Source organism: Sus scrofa, chromosome 9, assembly GCF_054392235.1.
Source record: "Sus scrofa isolate SSC_HxYL_T2T_F1_AM1 chromosome 9, Sscrofa_HxYL_maternal_Yorkshire_Landrace_v2.0, whole genome shotgun sequence".
NCBI lineage: Eukaryota > Metazoa > Chordata > Mammalia > Artiodactyla > Suidae > Sus > Sus scrofa.
Window position 1 is genome coordinate 79,923,783 of NC_139391.1, and position 24,991 is coordinate 79,948,773.

Genomic DNA, 24,991 nt, shown 5'->3' on the forward strand with positions numbered 1-24,991 from the left:
TTATGGGGGTACACAGAGAATGTTGTCTCAAGATAAAGTAGGATTAAATTAGTGAAGAAAGTATGAAGACAGCAAAAGTAAAACATGTCATCACTTAATTTAGTACTTCTTATCCTATTTCTACCTGTTATTCAGATATTTAATCCATAAATTGTTAGGGAATCTAAATTATCCAGGTAATTATTTTGGTAACTCCACTGTATTTGTAAATACAGACACTAAGTGAAACTTTAAATTTACCAAAAAAATGTAGAGAATACATGCACTGCAAAAATGATTCTTTCAATCTATACATGTAGGTAAACATACATGGTAATATGAGTTATTGGGGCACAGCCAAGAAAGCAAGGACAATCAATTTCTGGAAAGCTATAAAATATTGTCTTTGTTTAAAAGTTAAGATTTTAAGATTTTTTTTAAAAAAGGCTATCCAATATGTAGCTAAATTAGACTTGACTATAAAGTGAGGAAAACTTTTACCACAAATTCTTCTTAGTTTCTGTTAATTTGAAAAAAGAACTTTAACTTACTCCAGCCAGAATGGCCATCATCAAAAAGTCTACAAACAATAAGTGCTGGAGAGGGTGTGGAGAAAAAGGAACCCTATTACACTGTTGGTGGGAATGTAAATTGGTGCAACCACTGTGGAAAGCAGTATGGAGATTCCTTAGAAAACTGAAAACAGAACTACCATTTGATCCAGCAGTCCCACTCCTGGGCATCTATCTAGAGAAAACCAGACTTGCAAAGACACATCTATTCCGATGTTCATTTCAGCACTATTTTCAATAGCCAAGACATGGAAACAACCTAAATGTCCATCGACAGAGGAGTGGATTAAGAAGATGTGGTACATATACACAGTGGAATATTACTCAGCCATTAAAATGAACAAAATACCAGCATTTTTAGCAACATGGATGGACCTAGAAATTATCATCCTAAGTGAAGTCAGCCATACAATGAGATGCCAACATCAAATGCTTTCACTGACATATGGAATCTGAAAAAAGGACAGACTGAACTTTGCAGAACAGACTGAACTCACAGACATTGAAAAACTTATGGTCTCTGGAGGAGATAGTTTGGGGGGTGAGGGGATGTGCTTGGGTTATGGGATGGAAATCCTGTGAAATTGGATTGTTATGATCATTATACAACTACAGATGTGATAAATTCATTTGAGTAATAAAAAAAGAAAACTTTAAAAGACTATCTAAATATAAAAATATTTATTATAAAAATTATCACATTTCTCTGTACATAGCCTAGACATAAAAACACAATTTATACATTAATAATACAAGTGGGCCTGAACAGTCAGTTTCCATCCACTAGAATCCTAAAACTCTTCCTTTGCTTTCACACATACCAACATGGACTATTTCTATCTTATAGAACTCCATTTACACAGTTGACGTTATTGAGATAACCAACATTTCTTTTTCTCTAGTGTTTTAAAGATAGTTCACAGTGTTTGGTTTAGATATTAATCAACTGCTTTAAATCTTTGGTACATATGCCTTCAAAATTTACATGCAAAAAATGTTTAAATTTCAGTAAAAAGTGAAAAGTCAAATAACCTATTGCAAATGGTTTTGTGTAATCAATAAATGCATAAGCCAGAGTCTGACAATTAAAAAAAAAAGTCACTTCCAGGACATCTGATGATAAAATCTGAAATCCACAACAGATAGTTTGACAGTTCTATGACTGCTACCAGCAGCACCACAACAATAGGCTATGAGAAAATTAAATACAAATGTTAAGTTCAACATATAGACACTACTGGTTATTTCATTAACAAGAAAATGCTATTTTCTATATCCCAGTTTAAAACATCAATTTGACAGAGAAAAGTTTATCTCATAAAAGCCTATTCTTTTGCAAGAGTGAGAGAACTATTTAAAGAAGCCATACCAATTCATCCTCTTGCCAATAATTTACCCATGAAAATATGGATCATTTCTTGCAATAATTTGTGGGGAATATAGCAAGATTCTTGCCTTCTGCTTCCCTCTGTCCTTCCTTCCCTTCCTTCATTTTCTATTTCATTTTTTTATTCCTTCTCCAAGAGGAATGTGCTAGACTGCTCTGTCAACCTGCTCATTATTCCTGAACTCCCCAAAAGTTCCGTATGCATTTCAGCTTTCATGCATTAGCTCTCAATCTCAGTGATTCATAAATGAAAGCCTCAGTGGCATAAAAACCTTACTCCCAGGCTATTTGTTTAAAAGACTCCAAGAAGTATTAAAATTCTAATGTTCTTGAGCCATTTGTTAATTACAAATTTTTTAACCGACATGTTAAAAATGGTGGAGTGTAGAGAATATATTTAAAAACATGTTATCAAAAATACATCTCTTTAAGCCTAGAAAATATATGCCTTTGTATTACCACCACTGCAGGGTAGAGAATAGCCCTTCCTACTGAGTTCAGTTCCGAATGCATTATTTCATTCTGTAACACTGGTTTTTCCAATCTACTTCTGTTTTATCTATCTTAACAAAGCAAGGTGAGATTTTGCTCTCACTTTGACAGTTCTTCTCTCCTTCCCACCTCCAACATCCTGAATTCAGTGCATATTTTAAAATTCAACCAAGAGTAGGCACATGGCAATATGTGTTCACTTATTACTTAAGGTGTGAACAGGAAAAGCAGCATATAAAGGCACTGTATTTATCAAAGTCTTCTTCTGAGCTTTTACATAAGCCCATGCCTTGGCTATAACTCTGAATAAAACTAATTTGACTCATTCCTCCTCATTCAAAGTAAATGTTATTTCAATCACGGCCTTTCCATCTCCAGAGTGCACATATATGAAATGTATGTTTACATACATTTCTAATCATATGGTATAAAACAAGCCCTAATCCTTTGAATGGCAGGGAAGTACTGGTATTTTGACACCTGATAATCGATAAATACCAGTATCTTTTGACATCAACCAGCAGCCTAAAATATCAGTTGAAACTGTTAGCCCACATCTTTACCTCTCACTCTTTCCCATTCTTGTTGACAAAAAGGTGGAAAACTGAGGCTTATTTTTTCTTTGGGATTTGAGATAAACTCCTGAGTTATTCTAAGTTAAAAAAATTAGAATAAAGAACTGGCCAGCCATTGACTTCTGCCATCCTGCACTGCGCTTGCCTGGGTCCCAGAAAAGGGCTTTCTTCCTCTTTGAAGTTGTGTTTTGAGCAAGGAGTTTTTGTTGCTGTTGTTTGTTTTTGAGTACAAGACTTCACACGCACACATTCAGGAAGCAGCGTTGGCTTAGACCCACTTTGATCCCTTAAAGTGTCCCAAGGGTCCCTCCTCACACAGCCACTTTTTCCTTCGCCAAGTTCTTTGGTTCTTTGCTTGGGATACACCAGTCACCAGCCTCACTGCTCATCTGGTAATGTTTGAAGGCTGATTTGTTAAAGACTGGGAGTTTTTCTATAGATTCAGAAGACAAAGCCTGAAAAAAGAGGGAGGCAAAATCAAACCAAAGAAATTATTCATGGCATAATTTGTACCCGAAGTGATTACTGAAAATAAATTCAGAAGCAAGTATTCAGCAAGTATTCAAATATTCAAATACATTCTCTTAATTGATTTAGTTATAAAAGCATACTAGAGCCCATGGTATGCTAGGCACAGTATAAAAGAAAACTGAAAAATAGATATTATATGCACTCTACAGGGGCTGGAATAGTATATATACAGTTATAAATTAGGGAAGAGTAATTGTGTTCAATAGTTAGCACTGTCCTGGAGTTCCTGTGGTGGCACAGCAGAAATGAATCTGACTAGGAACCATGAGGTTGCGTGTTTGATCCTTGGCCTCGCTCGTGGGTTAGGGATCCAGCATTGCCCTGAGCTGCAGTGTAGGTTGCAGACGCAGTTTGGATCCCAAGTTGCTGTGGCTGTGGCGTGGGCCAGCAGCTGTAGCTCCGATTAGACTTCTAGCCTGGGAACCTCCATATGCCGTGGTGCAGCCATAAAAAGACCAAAAAAAAAAAAAGTAAACATTGTCCTTTGTTTGGATTCTGCTGATGACATAGAGTTGAATAGCAATAGGCAAACAGGTTTTCCAGGCAAAACCTTTGTATATGTGATAAAGTGAGAGTCCTAACCTGACAGGATTGATCTACTACTAAAATCTGGTACTATTAATCTATAATATATTAATCTCTCCCAATACTTTGAAGACACTTTTACTATTTAAGAAATGAATACATTAACTATTTCAGGTGTTCTAGGATTATGTGGCAAATAATTCCCTTACATAAAATGGGAGCCTGGAAGGTTAATGTTTTAGTGGCTTATAACTGTGAATATATTTTCAGTTGAAATAGTTGGTAAATGATTAATGATTTTCAGCTGAAATAGTTGGCAAATGAATCAGGACAGTGACCTTAACAAGTAAATTCTGAGATTATCAGAAATGGAAAAAACATGTACCAAGTTTTAAAGTTTAAACAAGAAATGTCAGACACCCCACTGACAACTCCTGAGCAGTCAGCTCCTCTCCATGGATTTCTAATAAGGTCAGCTTAAGGACTTGAGTATCTTTACATCAGTTGTTTTTTAGGCTGAAATATTATAAGCATATATGTATTTCCCACAAGTCTAAGTAAAAGAAAAGTATAGCTATTGCAAACTATTGTCTTTGGAATGGATAAGCAATGAGATCCTCTATATAGCACTACGAACTGTTATCTAGTCACTTAAGATAGCGCATAGTAATATGAGAAAAAGGAATGTGTATGCGTGACTGGACCACCTTGCTGTACAGTAGAAAACTGACAAAACACTGTAAACCAGCTATAATGAAAAAAAATCATTAAATTAAAAAAAAAGTACAGCTATTCTCACAGATGCCAATAAGAGTTGCCTTTTTAAAAATTCAAGTGAGCATCTCCTCACTCAGAAACTAATGTGCTTCTTGGGAAACCATTTTGCTTCATTGAGGCAGTAGCCTGGCCCCCTTCCTTTTTGGTATGTTAACCATATTAAATATGAAATAGCATATCTACACATACCAATGATTTGTGGTCACTATTTGCATTAACTCAGTTTGGGGTATTCACTGTGGATAGCAGAACTCAGGACTGTTAAAGAAACAGTCTTTTCAGAAATACAATTTTTTTCTTTTGGGTTTAAAGGATACCTTTAGGTAGATGATAGCATCCGTTCCATATCCTGGCAAAGAGTAGAGGTTTAGATCTCCTTGGAAGTACTTGGCATAGAGACGAGAAATTGGCAAGCCGTAACCAAAACCAGCCTAGAAGGGACAGATCAGTTACTGACAAAGAGGCAGCCATTATCTTTGGAATATAAAATGTAGGAAGGAGTTATATGCCCTGAAACTGATGTCCTTGAACTTAAAATATCTTCTGCTGCCAATCAGAAACCCCTTGTAGAAATGTTTCACCATTTTTAGCCTGCTTTATCATTCTTTCTCATATCCCCTATGCCCAGTTTAACTGAATTGATTAACTTGCCTAAATAATTCCTTATAATCCTTGCTCAACATTTAGAACTAGGTGGCTAGGATGAACTTAGCCATATAATTGGTCTTACCAAAGGAGCATTCCGGGAATTATCCATCACAGGTGTTGGTGCTGTAGAATACGTGTAACTGAAAAGACGGTCAATGATCCTCAGGGGAACACCACCTCCTCTGTCTGAAATCTTATACAAACAAACAAGTCATTAGAGCCACATGTTAAGAATAATGCACATTTGTCTATATAAAAATGTCCTTCCTTCATTTAAAAGTTACTTGGTGTGCATGACTTTGATCTATTGCCCAAAGCAGAGAGCTTTGTTATTATTGACTCTTTTTAAAAAAATTCTCTCAAGAAAGACTCAAAAGAAAAAACAGCGAATGTTTACCTTAATTGTAAGATCTTCTTTTCCCAAGACAACAATCACCTCAATTGGTGTCAGAGAAGGCCAGTTTTCCTGGTGTTCGACTGTAGCCCTCATTGCATTCTAAAGAAAACAAAACCATAAGGAATTCGATGGCAGAAGGACGAGAGATAATAAATAACTGTTTTTTATGTTTAAAATAAAAGCAGCACAGAGGGTAATTCAAAGTTCTTATTTTTTTAAGTTAGTAGTAAAATAGCTCTGTAAATAGCCATTTATGAATGTGTCATACAGGACGTATAATGAAAAATATTCATTTACCATGTAATATAGCTCCTGGGAGTAATGTTTAATGGAAAAACAATTCTGCTAGCTGTCAAGTTCTTATTTGTAAGCTTAATTTAAATGTAGAAATTGGTTTTTATAGTCCATTTCCTGACTCTCTCTTTTTTGACTTTCCATTACATTTTACATCTAAGCACCAAAGACTATTACATAACAAATAAACAGTGAATCATTGAACCAATTTATTGGCTTTTATAAAATTTGCTGGGAAAAGGTTGTTACTATTTAAAAGGATAGTAAATAATTCTAAATTAAATTTCAATTTGCATTTGATTATCATCTTAACTTTTACCAATGATGGCAAAATGACTGTATAATTTGGGCCATTCAATTTGAAACTAAATCAAATCAACAAAAAAGTATCTTTTGTCCTTTAACAGAGAAGAAACTCAAACAAGTTTTCAGACAACTCTTAGATGAATGTCATACAGATAAAGTTTTGGTTCATTTTACCCATTTCCCTCTCTACCCTTCTTCTGGTAGGGTATCTACTTTCTAGTTTCTATATAATAATATTAAGTTCTAATCATTAGCTTAAGTGAAATAAAATAGATCAGATGTTTGTAGTCCAGTCAACACCTCATTGCAGTAACATTAGAACAAGTTAGGAAACAGTAAGTTCTGAGAAGAGTTATATCAAAATTAGAGGCAGAGTTCACTTTTTTAAGGCTTCCTCCTCTTCAGGCCAGGAGACTCTTAGGAAGCATCACAAAGCTTCAAGTGTTTTTCTATCTTTTGTTTAGTACAGGGTTCTAGTTTGAGCTTAGAACCTGGGATAGGATTTGACTCTTAGTATCTGGCTATCCCAGACAAGTATTATCCACATCTTCTAAGAGCTTGTTAGAAACTCAAATTCTCTGATCAAAAGTATTAAAATAGCAGGAACAGGCTTAAGAATCTGCGGTTGCACAGGCCCTCCAGGTGATTCTAATGCACGCCGAAGTCTGTGAAGCACCATCAGTGTGGACTGTGGGCCCAGCAGCATCACTTGGTAGCCTTTTAGAAAAATTCAGAATCTCAGCCCCATCCCAAACCCACTAAATCAGAATCGGAATTTTAACAAAACCACCAGGTGATTCAAATGCACATTAAAGTAGATCACTGAAGGAACTGTCTTCTAAGTATTTTCTAGTCATAGGTTAGAGCCCTGCCACCTCCAATAATTATGGATCTGAACCTCTGGATCTGAAGTTGGTCCAGCCTATGGGGGTGGAAGTTAACAAGACCTGGGTCACTGAGGTATTACTGTATGACCTTCCTTAGTGAATGCATGAATGACTGGTGGTTTGTTAGACACATGAAGAAATAACAGGAACAGGGGTCATTGTGACATAGTGATCATATTGTGCATTCTCAAATGCCTGTTGATGCTACAAGGAACCAACCGCATGTACGCTCTCAAACATTAACTGGTAGCTTCTTTCTGTTAGCAGCACAGAGCATGCTTGGAAGAAGATAGTGAAGCTCCTGTTTAGTAGAAAATGATAAAGGAAATAAAATGTAACCAGTGAACTTTAAAAAAAATGCAGTCAGTGTGAAGTGTTTTACCTTGAATAGTTCAAAGAGCATATGATGAAGGTGAGATGGAACATACACAATATGAATTGGTTGACCTGGAAGTTTTCCTAGAAAAAAATTTAAGCTCATTTAGAATTGGTAAACAAATATTTTATTAAACTTTCATATCTATTTGATTAATATTTTCAATTTAAACAGGATTGGAATACTCCCCATCCTCCTCACTCTAAAATCCTACCCTAGAACTTTCCCTTTTAAATGGTAAACACAACTAGCTTATTTTCAAAATGCTATTACAGTTGCTACCTTGTGTTCTATGAATAATTTTTGCATTTCTCTGCAAATGTATAAAATTAGATAAGTATAAAACAGGGATGCTCTAAATTAGATTACATGGATTATTTCTATTTTCAAAATTTTTGTACTGGACAATTTCAGAGTTAAAATTGTATGCATTTTAAGAAATAAGTAAATATAAATGTAAGTCTACACTATAACATCTAAATTGATGCTAGCTAGCTATAATTTTCATATTTTGAATGCATGGAAAGTAACAATCTGATTATTTTTTATTTTTATCAACTAAATATTAAATTTTTTAGGCTAACTATGCTTAAATTTCACCAAGAGGCTAAAGAAAACAGGAACAAAAACCTCATAATACTCTTTGAAAAGAAAAATAAAACTATTATTCTTTGGTGTTCCATGCCTTGGCAAAGTCTGAGTCAGAAAACAAGGTCTGGCACAATCCCCTCTTTATTTTATCATACAGGTCAAGCAGTTGATCTGCAAGTATTATGCAACAATGCTGTTAATGCTTAGAAATATTTTTCAATCTTTATTTGTACTCATGCTTTTATTTTAGCAATTAATTACATTTCTCTATCCCAAATCCATGAGTTGGGCTACTCTCTTTTTTTAAAAAAATGTTACTGAAATATAGTCGGTTTACACTGTTGTGTTAATTTCTGCTGTATAGCAAAGTGACTCAGTTAAACACATATATTCTTTTATGTTATGGTTTATCACAGGACATTGAATATAGTTCCCTGTGCTATAAAGTAGGACCTTATTGTTTATACATGCTATATATAATAGTTTATCTCTGCTAATCCCAACTTCCCAGTCCTCCCCTCTCAGTCTCCCTCCCCATTGGCAAGTACCAGTCTTTTCTCTATGAGTCTGTTTTTATTTCATAGATATATTGATTTGTGTTGTATTTTAGATTCCACATATAAGTGATACCATATGGTGTTTGTCTTTCTCCAAGTTAGGCTACTCTTAATTTGAACAACTTGATTTTAATTCTCACCACCAACAAACCTTGTTCCTGTGTAACTATTACTTGAAAAAGATTTTTACTTTGAGTTGAAAAGAGAAGGTTATTTCAGTTTAAATATACCATCTTGGTTTGAGAAGCAGCTATTGGATAAGATAAAAATAGTGCCTTGAAATCATGGTGTCATTACTTCAGTCAATGTGAGAAGACCTTATCTTTTTAGAATTGACACTACTGAGGTATGCTTTGCTTCGGAAACAGTGGTATGCGAATAGTGAAAAAAAATTAATTATTGGTAAGAATATTTAACATGAGATCTACCTTCTTAAATATGTAAGTGTACAATATAGTATTGGTATCTATAGCAGGTCTCTAGAACTTACTCATCTTGCATAACTGAAATTTTATACCCACTGAATAGCACAACTCCTTACTTCCCTCTTCCTTAATTGTCTAGCAACCACCATTCTACTCTGTGCTTCTACAAGCTTGACTATTTCTGATACCTTAGACAAGTGCAGTCATACAGTATTCGACCTTCTATGATTGGCCTCTTATAATGGAGTTTACAGTATTTTTGTTTTTGGGTCTTACTTTCAAGTAACTTCTTTAGAAGCATATTTCCACTACCAAGTTGTTGTTCTGCCCCCCTTATCCCCGTACTCTGTAGTAAGCAGTCTTTCTTTGATCTACGGTACTAGAACTTAGCTGCTATAAATCCTAAATTATTTGTTCAGACCATTCTTCTTTATCAATTGTCATCCTATTATAACTGAATATACTCAAATGGAACTTCCCAGTTAAGGAAAAGATAATCTTGGCTTCAAAAAATGTGTACAAATTCTAAGCAAGTCCGGAAGGGAAAAAAGGAATAGAAATGTGTACAAATTCTAAGCAAGTCCGGAAGGGAAAAAAGGAATAGAAATTGCTTTGTATTTAGAAGAATTAATCACACTGGGAAAATTCATCTATGGATGAATTTTCCATAGATTAAAACATATTTAATTCAGAGCTTACCATTCACTTGTGTGAGCTTTAATTCTGGAGATGTTAAATAATACTGATTACAGAGCATCTTGGAACACTCAAAGGCATCTGGAATAGAGGGTTTTTTCATAATAATTAAATGAATTTATGCCAAGTAAAATTTTCAAGTGATCTTCCATCAATTTAGATTAAACTACCTTTAATCTAAAATATTCATTGGGGTATAGGTTTATGTATATGAAAAAATAACCTTTATTAATATTTTATTGAAGAAAAAATGAAAACAATGTTTAAGCTATAGCTGTAGGAAGACATGCACTTCAGAAATCAAACTGTATGAAAATATGGACCATTAGCCATTGATGTTTGGATTTTTTATAATATTATAAATGAATATTTAAACATCTGATTTTCCAAAGCAAAGGAACTTCATGACAGTATTTATAAAAACATAAATGGAACACTTTGAATATAAATGCACTAACAGAGTCATCTCAACCATAGATATATCAATCAGATAGTGTACATTTTCAACAGGGGAAATGCAGAAACTTAGAAATTACCTTGGACCACTGCTGCCACATCACAGTTTGGGTCAATGCTGCCAATGTGGCTTGGATTTGCTGTCTGTAAGTCACTAAATATCAGGACTGTTGAAAAATAAAAACGAAAGGATATTATTATAAAAATCAGGATAATAATGCTTAGAAATACCACTGAGAAAGTGTGACCCACCAAGGAGCAAAATACCTAGTTAAAGGATAGCTTATATTCCACGCCCATCTATTTATCATGGCCATGATGAAGTAACTTACTGTGTTGGTTCATCAGCATCCGGGTAGAAATACGGTTCATGTAAAATCGATCCAAGAAATACTGAAGATTTTGGTTGGTGACAGGGTCAACTGTACAGGCATCTTTATACTCCAGGATTCCTTGTGCCATTGTAGGAACTACATTATGGTGTCTATTTCGAACTTTGATGAGAGTGTCTACAAAACTAAGCCAAAACACATTTATGGTTAGTAAGAAGTCCAAATAAGTTTCATTCATATATTTCTTGGATTACTGCAAAGAAGGTTACAGCTTTTCTTAAGTACCCATCTAAACAAATCAAGTGATAAAATGTTGGATGCAACTTTTTTAAGGTTCCCACACTGCAGATTCTTTGACTACAGTAGAAGAGACAGCTTCATAAACAGATTTATTTTGCTTTTAGCTTACATATAAAAATGCCAGCTCTGGGACTGGTGTATTCTTTTTAGTTGTTCATTTAAAAAATAATAATTAAAAATGAGTAATATTGAAGATGGCTCTAGAATGCCACTGTGAAAAAACTTAAAATTTCTTGTCAGATTTAGAAAAGATTCTTATTTCTTATTATAGCCAGAAACTCTGTTACTCTGAAAGAAAATGTTTACTTTCCAGTGACACTGACATGCAGTCATATTATGTAACAGTAAATTCTTCTGCAAATCTAATCATGACTCAATTTATAATAAAAAATAGATTTCCTTTTTTTTTTTTTAAAAAAAAGTCCTTTACACTTTTCATACTCAGCATCATTTTCAATGTCATAATTCTCTATCATTTTTTAAAAAACCAACAAGTCAAAACTTGTCCTTTGTAAGGGGGTAGTTATATATTATTCAGGATATTATAAATTATCCTTTCAGTTAGATCTAAAAAAATCTGATGTCTAGAAGTATTCAAAGTTTCAGACACTTATTCTAATGCATAAAACTTACTCTGCTAATACTTTCTGATCCTCTGGGCTTTTCTCATGGAATTCTACCAACTCCATCAGGCTCTGGATATACCTGTAAAGTGACAGACATGCTTTAAATTTTAAAATTGAATAGTCAGTTACCAGTGGCTGAAAATAGATTACTTTTTTCAAATGATTTGAAATGAGAATATATTATGTTAAAACTTTTCTCCAAGACATTTGGAAAACCGTTGTCTTAGAAAAAAGAAAGCTACAACTTTAATCCTCACCTTTCTAACTTAAAATTTATGTTTCTTTTACTATCCCAGAGTAGCATTCAGTTTTGTTTCATTTGGCAAATGTCTTTTTTTTAACAGCAAAAGCATTTAAACAACTTTTACAGAAAGACTTCATGGGTTTTTTTCCTACTGTATTTACTCATAGGTGAGTAGGAGTCTTGAAATTAGCAGTAAATACTATGGTTTGAATATGTTTCCAAATGCAATAGTTTAATGAGTGTATGTATAATACTTTTATTTATTAAATCAATGGAAAAAGCTGTGCAGTCAGTGGATTAGAGTGAAGCTCTGGTGCCTATCTGCCTTAGAGCATATCCTGGCACTGTTCTCTAAAAATCTGCTCTTGGGTTATGTACTCCCTCTAAATCAGTATCCTTATTTGCAAAATGAGATACTAACTGACACTGAGTGCTGGCTGGGTGCCAGGTACTGTTCTAAGTGCTTTTTCAATTGACTAGCTCATATAATTACACTTAACTATCCCTTTCAAGCATATACTTTTTTCTCCTCAATAACAGATGGGGAAATTGAGGCATAGGTATGAGACACTTGCCAAGGAGTCCACGAAGAAGAGGCAGAGGCAAGATTTGAACCCACAGCCTGCTTTGTTCATTTGTTTGTATGTAACAAAGATTAGGCTCTCTCTAAATAGTAGTCACCTGTATCTATTTCTAGGATAGGATTCCTTTGTAATATCAAACTGTCTTATTATTTAAAGTACAAATTAATATAACCAGAAGTAAAAACTGTATTGTGAAAGTACCTACTTTTTCAGGGCAAAATATTTATAGCTTTATAATTGCCCTTATAACTCACCCTAAATTAGTAAAAATATTATTTTTATCTTTCAAAAGTATTTAATGTTCAGGCCACCTGTTGTCTAATTATGATGTTAACATATTACAAGAATTCTCACTCAGATCCCTGTCTTAAAACTAGATACTGTTTCAGAATGGTTCATCACTTACCAGCTCTTAACTAATTGCACTGAAGAGGTATTTACTAATCGATCAGGGAGGATATAAATTTCCTTCAGGATATTGGCTAGCCTCACAGGCAACTCTTGTCGCAAAAATGCAAAAGAGGTTCTTTCACATGCATTTTCTGAACCTGTAATAAAATATTATTTAGTTTTTGGGAAAATGTATAAATTATATATTTGAGTAGTATTAACTATCCAATATTGAGCACACACATAAATATATTACAAAATTATATTTCACTCTCAGTTGGGTTACTACTTATAGGTAATTCAAGAGTAAGCATCTTCTTTATTATCTTTTGTCTTTTTCTTTCTTAAAAAGTGACCAAATATGACAAATATTATTTTTTCTTTTTGACAAAGATTCTCTTTTCATAATACCCCCCAATATGAATCTTAGTATTCATAAAAGAGTGCAGGATTCAATCAAATGATGATGTCAAGGAGACATCATTTATATAGTCTTAGATGAAACTGGAGTGAGGGGATAAGGGGAGGGGTGGGAATCCTGATGTTTCCAGACTGGCGATAAATAATACCACATTTAAATCCTTGAAATTTTCTTTATGAGATTTCTGCAGAAAGTTTGTAAATATTTGCAGCAGTAATGCAAATATATGGATGGTAAAGAGACAAATTTGTTAGGAATGCAGCGAGATGAACCCTGTGGAGGGATGAAGGGTGGCTCAAGGCTAAAAATCTCAATTAATCTGAGGCTAGTTTATAATATTAGGAATCTTCTTCAAGATGTAGTATGCCCTGAAGAAGGGTATAAAGTTGTTAAATGGTGACTGAAAGCAAAAAGTATTTTGACTGAAAATTTTGTACAGTAAGAGAAAAAGATGAGCTCAAACCATCCAGCATGTCAGGCTGCAAGTGGCCTTGGCCTGCAGGCACTGTCAGAAAGAAAGCAAATCTAACAAAAGGCAAAGTGTACTAGTGTTGAGGTTCCAGGGTTTAATAGGAAAGTATACCCCAGGTGTTTTATGTAATGGACCCAGCCCTCCCTACACAAGGTCTGAAAGTTTAAGGCAGCTTCCAAGTCCCTGCACCCCAAGCTGGGCCTTATGTCCCCACTCACCGAAGTCCAGCAGCTGCTTTATGGACAGCGGGGATGGGCTGTAGCGCGAGAAATGCTCGACCTCTCGGGGAACCAGGGAGCCAGCGCTGCGCATCACAAAGCGAGCCGCTTTCATCCTGATGCCTGTTCCAGACTGGAGCTGAGGCTGGTTGGAGGGGTGAAGGCTGCCAGAAGCAGGACCTAGGACCTTGTAGGGCGCGGGAGGGGCACGTCCCTGCGGAGAGAACAGGTGGGGTGGTGCTCCCAGACCTAGGCTGAGGTTCCGGGGTGCTTCTTGGTGGAGGAATGAGGCACTGAGTCGTAGGAGCAGTAGGTAGCCTGAGACTCAGATTGGTGTCCTGTCACCACCCGCGCCTCCCAAGGTTTTATTTGTTCCCCTGCACGCCGCCCCCCCCCCCAACTCCAAAGGGGAGGAGTCACTGGGACTAGGAGAAGCTTCCTGAACTTAGGTCCAGGCCACTCAGCTCCGATAAAGAACTTTGGGCCCCGCCCCACGGACGCGGAGGCTTTGTGCTGGAGGCTGTAAGGGATAAAGGGGTGGGAGGAAGTCGACCTCAGGAGGTGAATAGAATTAAGATCCGCAGTTTGGAGGAGGACTCCGGATAGCGTGGGCGGGGCAGTGGGGGCGGGGCGGCCCAAGCTTGTCCTTGTTTACCAGTGAGAAGCTGTGACAGTGTCACGCATTCTTGGCCAGAAACTATTTCCAAGAATCTGGGCTCCAGAATCTCATTGGTCGTTGCTAAGAGCGCGGCTTTTACAGTAGCTAATCAGCTGTGTCTAAAAGTATGGGATTCTCTGCTGTTGGACAGCGAAAATATTCCATTCCTGGATAGTACACGTTGTAAGGAACTGGAAGTTCCTTTTGCAGACTTGAGGCGCAGCCCAAAGTACGTTTACTTTCTTGTGGTGACAAAACATTAATTTGTTTATTCCCAGTAATACATTCTCTCCATTAGGTTTAACAGTTAATTAAAAACAAAATTAAAAAGGGATTAATTCGTCAGTTTGACTCACTTTTTTCCCCTCCCATCAGAGAATTTGCTCCCTCTTTCTTCCTGTGTGAAATGTACTTAATCCAAACCTTTGCCGAAGACATTCTTTCCCACCCGTAAATGTCCAGCACAAACTCTATGCTGCAAGATATCTTCCTAATTGCCTCTCCCCGCTCCTTCTTCCGAATATGGCTTTTGTCACTTATGACATTAGTTGTAGCTATTTATGTTCTTATTTTGTCCCTCTCCCTGAAAGAGATCAGGTTTGGAACCATGTCTGGTATATCTTTCGGATTGCTTACTCTCTTTGTTGCTACCCAGGCTTAAACAGTTGCAAAAATTTGGGGAAAATTCCACATTGCCTTTCCAATTGATGTATAGTTGATTTTACAATGTTGTGTTAGTTTCAGGTGTCAGCACAGTGATTCAGGGATGTGTGTGTGCTGTTTCAGATTCTTTTCCCTTCTAGGTTATTGCAAAATACTGATTATAGTTCCCTGTGCTATATAGTAGATCCTTGTTGGTTATGTATTTTACGCATAATAGTGTGTATGTTAATCCCAACCACCTAATTTATCCCTCTTCCCCCGTTTCCCCTTTTATAACCATAAGTTTGTTTTCTATATCTGTGGATCTATCATGTTTTGTCAATAAATTCATTTATATATATTTTAGACTCCACATATAAGTTATATAAGATATTTGTCTTTGGTTTACTTCACTTAATATGATAGTCTCTAGGTCCATCTATGTTGCTGCAAGTGTTATTATTTCATTCTTTTTTTTTTTTTTTTTAATGGTCACACCTGCAGCATATGGAGGTTCCCAGGCAAGGGACTGAATACGAACCACAGTTGTCGCTTATACCACAATTGGAACACCTGATCTTTTTTTTTTTTTTTTTTTTTGTCTTTTTTTTGTCTTTTTGCCATTTTCTTGGGCTGCTCTCGTGGCATATGGAGGTTCCCAAGCTAGGGGTCAAATCGGAGCTGTAGCTGCCGGCTTATGCCAGAGCCACAGCAACACGGCATCTGAACCGTGTCTGCGACCTACACCACAATGCCGGATCGGATCGTTAACCCACTGAGCAAGGCCAGGGATCAAACCTGCAACCTCATGGTTCCTAGTTGGATTTGTTAACCACTGTGCCACAATGGGAACTCCATCACCTGGTCTTTTAATCCACTTTGCCGGGATGGGGATCAAACCCGAACCTCTGCAGTAACCCAGGCTGCTGGAGTCAGATTCTTTTTTTTTTTTTTTTTTTTTTTTTTTTTTTTGTTGTTGTTGTTGTTGTTGCTATTTCTTGGGCCGCTCCCGCGGCATATGGAGGTTCCCAGGCTAGGGGTCGAATCGGAGCTGTAGCCACCGGCCTACGCCAGAACCACAGCAACGCGGGATCCGAGCCGCGTCTGCAGCCTACACCACAGCTCACGGCAACGCCGGATCGTCAACCCACTGAGCAAGGGCAGGGACCGAACCCTCAACCTCATGGTTCCTAGTCGGATTCGTTAACCACTGCGCCACGACGGGAACTCCCTGGAGTCAGATTCTTAATCCACTGTGTCATGGCAGGAACGCCATTCTTTTTTATAGCTGAGATATAGATAGCACATTCTCTTTATCTATTCCTCTTTCGATGAACATTTAGGTTACTTCCATATCTCACCTATTGCATGTAGTACTGCAGTGAACATTGAGGTGAATGTGTCTTTTCAAATTTTGGTTTTCTCTGGATATATGCCCTGGAGCAGGATTGCAGGATCATATGGTGGTTCTATTTTTAGTTTTTTAAAAAACCTCCATATTGTTTTCTATAATGGTTATACCAATTTACATTCCCATTCCCACCAATGGTGTAGGAGAGTTCCTTTTTTTTTTTTTTTTTTTTTTTTTTGGAGATAGGTTTTGATACCCCTATGATTTGTCTTTGTGTATTCTGAAGCCTTTTTTTTAAAAAAACATACTTGCATAGCTTCATGCCACAACAACAAAAATGTGTTCAGGAAGTCAAAAGACTAAATAAAAGTCTCTTTGATGAAGCAAGTAAATTTTAGGTAAAAATTCCTTCCTTTTTCTGTATTACCTCTCTAGAATAGAAGTAAAGGAAAAGTATACATGGGCTTTTCTTACACTGTGTGTGGGATCTGGAATAGGCAAAAATACATATTATAAAGAATTCTACTCAGTCTGCAGAGGAAAGGCAGTGGAAATGATGCATTATAAGTAGATTTAATTTAGGAAAGCCCCATTGAGTGCTTAGCCTGCTTACCCACACTACTCCCATATGTGTGGTGGGGTGACAATCAGGTGAAGTCATATGATGTTCACAAAGATGGCTAAGGACTAAATGTAAACTGAGGTCACCAAACTTTTGTGTGTCATCCCATCCAATAATATTTACCAGGTTACTCACACAGTGCATTACATTCTTCTCTGTCATTTCTCTATGACGAGAACTGTTGTTATGACTGGCAACATTTATGGTAACTGAGCTGAAATAGCCAGATCAGGTTTTGTACCCAGTTGGCTAAGATGTTGTGTGCTTCCATGATTAGAATGTGACTTGGAAAGAAGAGTTGCACTTCTCAGACTGACCTCAGTAGTTGGAGGTGATTTTGCTATAAAAGTAAAGCCAAGGGAATTGTTTGGGGAACATGGGTATGGACAAATCTACACATTCATCTGAGTAAAAATAAACCATGAGAGTACTATCAACTGATTTGGTGTTAATGGGCAGAGAAGAATATCAAAGCTTGTACCCTGTGCTGAACCCAGGCTCCCTGCTTGAGGCATCTGATCCCTGAGATTTTTGGGAGCATACTTGCCTAGCATCAGATGAGTTCTATCCAGCCTGGGAAAATCTAATAATATAGGGCCTGGTAGAGCTTCAGGATTGCGAATCCCACTTTTGCTAAAGGGCTGGGCATGTCCAATTTAACAAAATGCATCAAGACTCTAGAGAGAAGCCCATTCATCTTTTCCACTTTTAGAAGCATATTCTAAGGAAGCAATTAAATAAGACTTCAAAAGTCGAGATGGAGAGATGAACAGATTTGGCTACAGAATATTTAATGTTAAAAAATGAACAGCAGACTTGGAGATGTTTTTTAAATATATAAGAGACAAATGATTACTTTAGAAATGACTGTTTCAACAAGGAACAACATAGTCATGATATGTTCCTTCCTGGAAATTATAAACTTGTGGGAGAAACAGGCATTACAAAAGCAAATTGACAACAGAGCTATGAAGAAAATTCACATAAAGAATATAATGGGAAGGAACTGCCTTAGATTTGGTGGGCAAGGAAGGTCGATCTGAGAAGGCAACACTTATAGGAGATGGAACAGCCTTCCATTAGGAATATTGGTGAAGAGATTGAGGAAAATAACACCTAATCACTATTTGGTCTATGATGTTTCCTATAACTGGTGTTTTTAGAGGATATTAGGTACCAGAAGCAGGACTAGATACGTGGATCAAAAAATTTTTCTCTCAAGTGTCTCAGACTAATAATGGGAGATAGAAAACTAATGGTCAATTTATGGTAAAAAAAAATGATGGGACTTTTATTTAATTCTCAGAGCAAAAAAATATATAATTAATGCATTAAAAAGCAGTTCATAAAAGGGATTCAATTAGTGTTATCACGGTGGTGGTGATAGTAACAGTGCCACGTGGTGCTGATGTTAGTGGTTCTCAGGGGTGTTTGGATGAAGAACTGCATTGGAGATCAGGGAATACTTTCTCTGAGTATTGGCTTTGAGGGTAACCTTGGAAGGATGAGGAAGATTTGGGCAAATTATCGGTAGACAACAGGGAAGAATGTCTAAACCTGAGAAAAAGCAGAGGTACAAGCTAGGGATACAGTGGAGAAATAATGACTAGTTTAATTCGGCTGATGTTTAGAGTTACCCAAAGGGGGAGAAAATGGAAGAATGGGTTATATCTTGAAAGCCTTAAATGCTGGTATGGGGACTTTGAGATTCCTGGACTAGACAACTTCGAACTGTTAAAGCCAAAGGCAGTGTGGTCCCTGCTCAAATTTGTTAGCAGCTAAACAATTCAATGCAACTAAACTTCACTGAGCAGCCATTATGGTAGGTGTTGGGGACATAAAGATGAAAAAGGCATAGTCCCTTCAAGTATGGGAGAAAGACATGTAAATAATCTAAAGAAAAAGTAGTATGATGCATATAAGGTATGTGCTGGGGTTGAGGGAGAGCAAGCAGTCAACTAAGACTTCCTTGGAGTGGGTGACAGGTCTAAGTTATAAAGGTAGAATAGAAGTTTACTGGCAGACCAAGAGGAAATGTGTTGGGGTAATGGGGAGAGGAAATGAAAGGAGCCATTTTCTTGATAAAACCTCTAGACTTTGTCAAATCAAAAAAGGAAGAATAAAAAAGTTACATGGTGTCCTAAGCCTGTGCTGCTAGGAGGAGGTGATTTCAACAAGAGAAGCAAGAATTCAAAAGGCTTAGGAGGAAAGGATAGGTCAGCTGGCCAGGGGAACACAAATGATGACTTCAAGAACAGTTCGAGTTAATGAGAAACTGCTGGGGAAACAGTCATGGCTGTAATTATTGGTGAAGGGAAGATGGGAACTCAAAGGCTAAGCCATTGCTGAGAAGTGAAGATAGATGAGTAAGAGTCTCTCCCCCTTTCTTTACACAAGGCTCTCCTTCCCTATTAGCCTACAGCTATGCCTCACTTTTTCCCCATGCTCAATATTTCCTTCTAGAGCAGTCCTTTGTTTCATTCTTGGCCTCCCTACACTTATTAAGGTCAAAATCCTTCCCTTCACTAAAGTAACACCAAAAAAAAAAAAAAAAAAGTTTTTTGGTTTTTGTATGTGTAGCTCCAGTGTTACCAGAAAAAAAGCAAGTAAATCCTAAAGCTAACATAACTGGACTTTTTGTTGGAAAACAAGAATTTTTGCCTTACTTCCAAATACAGGCTTAGCATTCATTTCCCCCTAGAAATTTCTCAATTGTGTTTGCTTTTACAAAACAATAAGAGAATATGAGCAAAGGAAATAAAAAAACCAACTAAGGAAAAAACATAATAGACATATGGAGACATTCTGAAGCTAATGAATAAGAAAATAAAAAGTAATAAGATAATGAGATGTCACTGTTCTATCGTCAGATTAGCAAATAACAAAAAAGGCTGATAACATCTGATGTTGGCAAGTCCTGAGGAAATGAGCACTCTTCTATACTATTTGTGGAAGTGTAAAATTGAGAGCATGTTTTTTTGGAAGGCAATTGGCAGACTCTATAAAAACTTTAAGGATGGTAACCTCATGTTTCAGCAATTCCACTTCTAGAAACTTATCCTACAGTTTCCCCAACAGAGAGCATAAAGATTTATGTATAAGATTGTTCATTGCAGTATTACCTGTAAGAAGAGAAATTTGAAAACAAAGCAACGTGTCTACTCCTGGGGGAATGGAAAAATAAATAACACCCATGCACTAAAATACCAGCTGTTAGTCGTAAGGAGTGCAGTAGGCAGACAGCATCCAGTTGCAGAACCTCTGGGATCCACATGATATCTGAACCAACGCCACCCTTTTCCCAAGGAGGCTGCTGTATTGGATAAACACCTAGGATTGGCTGTTTCTCCTCAGTGTGGAACTCTGCTAATAGAATTCTTTGCACTGAGGACCTCTCAGAGACTGAGGTTTTGTCAGATTTGCATTATGGTCTGAGTCTGTCTTTGCTAAGATCTTCTCCCCATCCCCCCTATCCTTTCACAGGCATCATATACACACTTGCATATATTGGGCAAGCTTTCCCTGCCCCATACTGCTTCCTCCGCCTTAGGCTTAACCCAGATGAGGGTGGGTGTCCCTAAGAGCAAACATTTCCCATTAGAAAAGTTCTACATTGGGCAGAGATAGAGATTATTTCCCTGGTCCTTGAATGCATAACTAGGATATACATACTTGGCAATTGGCATATGGAATAATCCTACATTAAGTCCTTGGCTTATGGGGTTAGAGCTGTCAATGTGGGAAAAGCCAAGTACAAGCTTCTGAAGCAAATACAAAAGAATATGGTATCCCATGGGAATGATGAAGATTACCACCATTCTTATAAGTATCTCAAAGTTGGTGGTTCCATCATCCACTGAATTCATTTATGGAAACTGGATAGTTCCTTGAGAATGATTATAGACTACTATAAACCAATGGAGTAGTAGCCCTGATGGAAACAGCTGTGTTGGCTATGGTACTTTTCCTAGAGCAAATTAATGTGGTCCCAGATACACTTTATATAGTCTCAAATTTAGTGAATGTATGTTTTTGTTTTATAGAAACAAACAAATATAAATAAAACCCCTCAAAACCTCTTGCACTTCTTGTCTCAGCATCTGCTCACAGAGGACCTATACTGCCATTACCCTGTCTCTATAATATAGACAGGAAAATTGTCCTCTATATTTTTCTAAGTATAAAAGACTTGTCACAGGCTAATATGTAGATATTATGGTCCAGTTTTTATTTAAGAAATAAAGAAAAACTGACAGAAACTGAATATTTAAATATGGGTAGATATATGTGTATAGAGTCTGAGAGGAACAACACTAAATAGTCATGGCATTGGGGGTTTGTGGAAGGAGAAACTCTCACTTCTTACTTTATATTATATTCTCCATGATGCATGGCTCTGTGCTTTATACACTAATGCCAGTAAGAGTAATAGTAATGAGTAGTATATGAAATAACACCACTTTAGGAAAGGCTGTTCCCCATGACTTATTTGCCCATACATTTTTCTTCTGTGGGACTATGGGAAGCAAGAGTGGATTGAAGCAGCTAAGAACTAGGCCATTTCTATAGCTAACTATGCTACTGCTAGCTCCAACAGTCCTACATGACTGTATTTTGTCTGAATGTAAAAAATTGGGAGTTAAGATGGAGAGAGCATTTATAGAAATAAATGTTGTGCAATGAGTAATGATGCTCCAGTCCTGGGTAACTTGGCCTACCGCCACTGAATTGAAAGGTAGAACTGGGACTTTGGAAAGCAGTATACTCCCAGGCAACTTCAAAGATCAGATGAATGAATTATTCAACTCTCTGTCCTCATGGTTCCTTGGGCTCTAACCCCAGTGATGTTGACATCTGCTGCATTTGTATTACTTATTCCCATAGCCACTCCCCATGCCTGATTATTGATCAGGACTACCTCACCTCTGAAAACATGAAGGCCCTTGGTTTTCTTCTTCCTTATTACAACCCTCTGTGTCTTCTTTTTCCGTTTGGCTCATTTCTTTGCTCTCCTCAATCCTGTTGTGGCATTCATAAAGATCTCCTGGCCTTCACCTTCTCTTTTGCTCACAATATGTCATTCATTTTCTGTTTTCCATTTTTTCCTGTCCACCCTAGATGCCTGCTTCATTACGTGTTTAATTCTCACCTTTATCCCTTTCTCGTTCCTCTGCTGCTTCTGCCTTACTTTACCAAGGAACAGGAATCTTTATTTTATGTGTGAGATTTTCCCCTCTGTCCAGCACACTATTGCACTGCAGGAGATCATAAGCCCACAGGCCTTCTCTAAGTCTGTGTTCCTGGTGGGATCCTACTCTACAGGCTGCCAAAAGGCATCTCAGTACAGAGTGAATCATGGCATTTGGTTCCACATAGTTAAGCTAAATGGCTCCCCGGACTCCATGTTGTGCTCTAGGACCTCAGAATCTACCTGGATCCGTCCCACTATGCCTCAAGTCATGATTTAATTCAGGTACCACCTGACATTTTCCTCCCCTCAGTTCATCCATCTTTGACTCATTTCTTCTCCAGATTTTGTTTGTTTTTAAGCCTCCCAATCTGACCTCCTCTCTCCTGTTCTTTGCCCTTCCTCCAAATACTTCCATTTTGCCTTATGGAACTCAGCATTGGTCTTCAAACTTCCTACATCTCAAATTTATTCTCTAAATATTTCTTGTATATATTTGGCACAACTTGAGGATACCACCTCTCATGCAGCCTCTTATGTGTAGGCGGCTTTTTTCCTCAACTTCAAGTATTTCATAGCCTGAAGGTAAGATGGATATCCTCCTCCTTCCATACCTTGTTTATTACCTTTCTACATTCAAAACACTACTTCTCCATTCCTTTAAAATCATGAGACCTTTGAAGACCAGTCATCAGACAATACTTCCTACTACTTATTTCATCTCTGCCTTTTATGGAATACCTGGCTACTTTCTTGCCAGTTCAATTCCTGTCATCATCTTGTTGATTTCATCACTATTGTGAATGATTCACCTATCCTTTCACTCCTGAATTCATCAGTCTCTTCACCTTATCAGTATCTATCCACAGCCCACCTTAGCTACCCATTTCCTAGAACACACTCTAGAACTTTTCTTCACAAATAATTCATCACATAGAAAATATCAAAAGCAAATATCTTACTCCCTGGATACCACTTTCCATTCACCTAGAGTATTTGATTCAACCATCATCTCATGTACAATACCTCAAATTCAGTGAGACTCCAGTTTTGCCTTCCTTAATTCCTCAATTCCTCTTATGTCTTCTCCTCTTACCCAGTATGTACTCCAAGGTCGAACACTATAATTATATACTTAGAATACTCTCAACACTCTCTCTTTCCCATTTTCTCTCTCTGTTTCACTCTCTTGGTGTACCAATCCTAGATAAGCTATTCTAAAAATATAGAGTGGGTAAAAATTTCAGTCCAAAATTCCAAAATGCCAAATGTGTAAGTGTTGACATTTTCTTTTCTTTTACTTTTTTTTTTTTTTTTTTTTTTTGATGGGGGCATACTTGAGGCATATGAAAGTTCCAAGGCCAGGAGTCGAATCAGAGCTGCAACTTCTGGCCTACACCACAGCCACAGCAACAAGGGATCCGAGCTGCATCTGTGAGCTACACCATATCTTACAGAAACACCGGATCCTTAACCCACTGAGTGAGGCCAAGAATCAAACCCACATCCTCATGGATATTAGTCAGATTCATAACCTGCTGAACCATAAAAGGAACTCCTAATATTTTCTCTTCTGTTAGTTTAATGTCTACTACAAAGCCTTATAATTAATGGGAGATTTTACCGTTCTTTCCCTCAGAGCTGCATCCACATTCTCAGAAGCTCATGTGGGCCCAAGGCCTCAGGGCAAGTGGAGAGCTAGTGCTTGTTGTCACCTTGCCATGCTAGCTTCTCTTGAGATGTTTCTCGTTATATCTGTTCTTAGATTGTTGGTTCATGTAAACTACAGCAACGTCATCCCTTGTTCCCATTTAAAAGACCTATTTGGGTCTGTCTCTCTTTCTATTGTCTGTCTGCTCTTGGAATGGGTAGCATTTCATTTTCTGTTTCCAAAACATCCAGATCCTAGTCTCATACCTCATATACCTCAGTGTCCTTCTGTTGTGACTATCATTTCGGGGCTATGGGAAACTCTAGGGGGCTTATTCATACCTTTCTGCCTAACTCCCCATGCAGCCGTTTCTACTCTTGCTGTGTTCTAGGGTCTTGGTACAGAAAATCAGTTTCAAAGGCCTAGGCCTTGAAGGGATTTTCAGCATAGTGAATATGCAATAAATAAATCACATCAATTTACCCACTATTACCTCTCAAACTAGAAGAACTTCTCTGGTTTGAGGAGTATAGAAGAAAAGTTGAAGGAAACTTGACAAGGAGTTAGTATATGGATCACAGAAACCATACACAGGTTTTTAGGGAAAAAAGAAAACATCTCAATTTCTCAGTAATGCACGTCTTCAAAATTTGCATAAGTAATTTTGACTTCTGTGAGTCGTGGTAACAGACTGCCCATGACTCACAGAATACCCAAATGAGGGAGGGGGTCATGGGATAATAAAAAATGTTGGTGGAAAACATAGATGGTTAATATTTTGAATGTTATATGCATAAACAAAGGAGGTAGCCCAGAAGGTC

At 37.2% G+C, this 24,991-nt stretch overlaps 2 protein-coding genes across 32 annotated transcripts in view; one reads left to right on the plus strand and one right to left on the minus strand.

The window, feature by feature from the left end:
- ASB4 (ankyrin repeat and SOCS box containing 4) overlaps positions 1-24,991 on the plus strand; it is a 431,270-nt gene that overhangs the window by 271,732 nt on the left and 134,547 nt on the right. The window lies entirely within an intron of this gene.
- On the minus strand, positions 1,218-14,398 carry PDK4 (pyruvate dehydrogenase kinase 4). Its single transcript, NM_001159306.1, is given in 11 exon segments — positions 1,218-3,460; positions 5,156-5,269; positions 5,569-5,679; positions 5,884-5,982; positions 7,753-7,829; positions 10,019-10,096; positions 10,552-10,638; positions 10,804-10,988; positions 11,737-11,808; positions 12,964-13,105; positions 14,059-14,398. Coding segments are annotated over 11 exon segments (1,224 nt in total). The 5' UTR covers positions 14,174-14,398; the 3' UTR covers positions 1,218-3,316.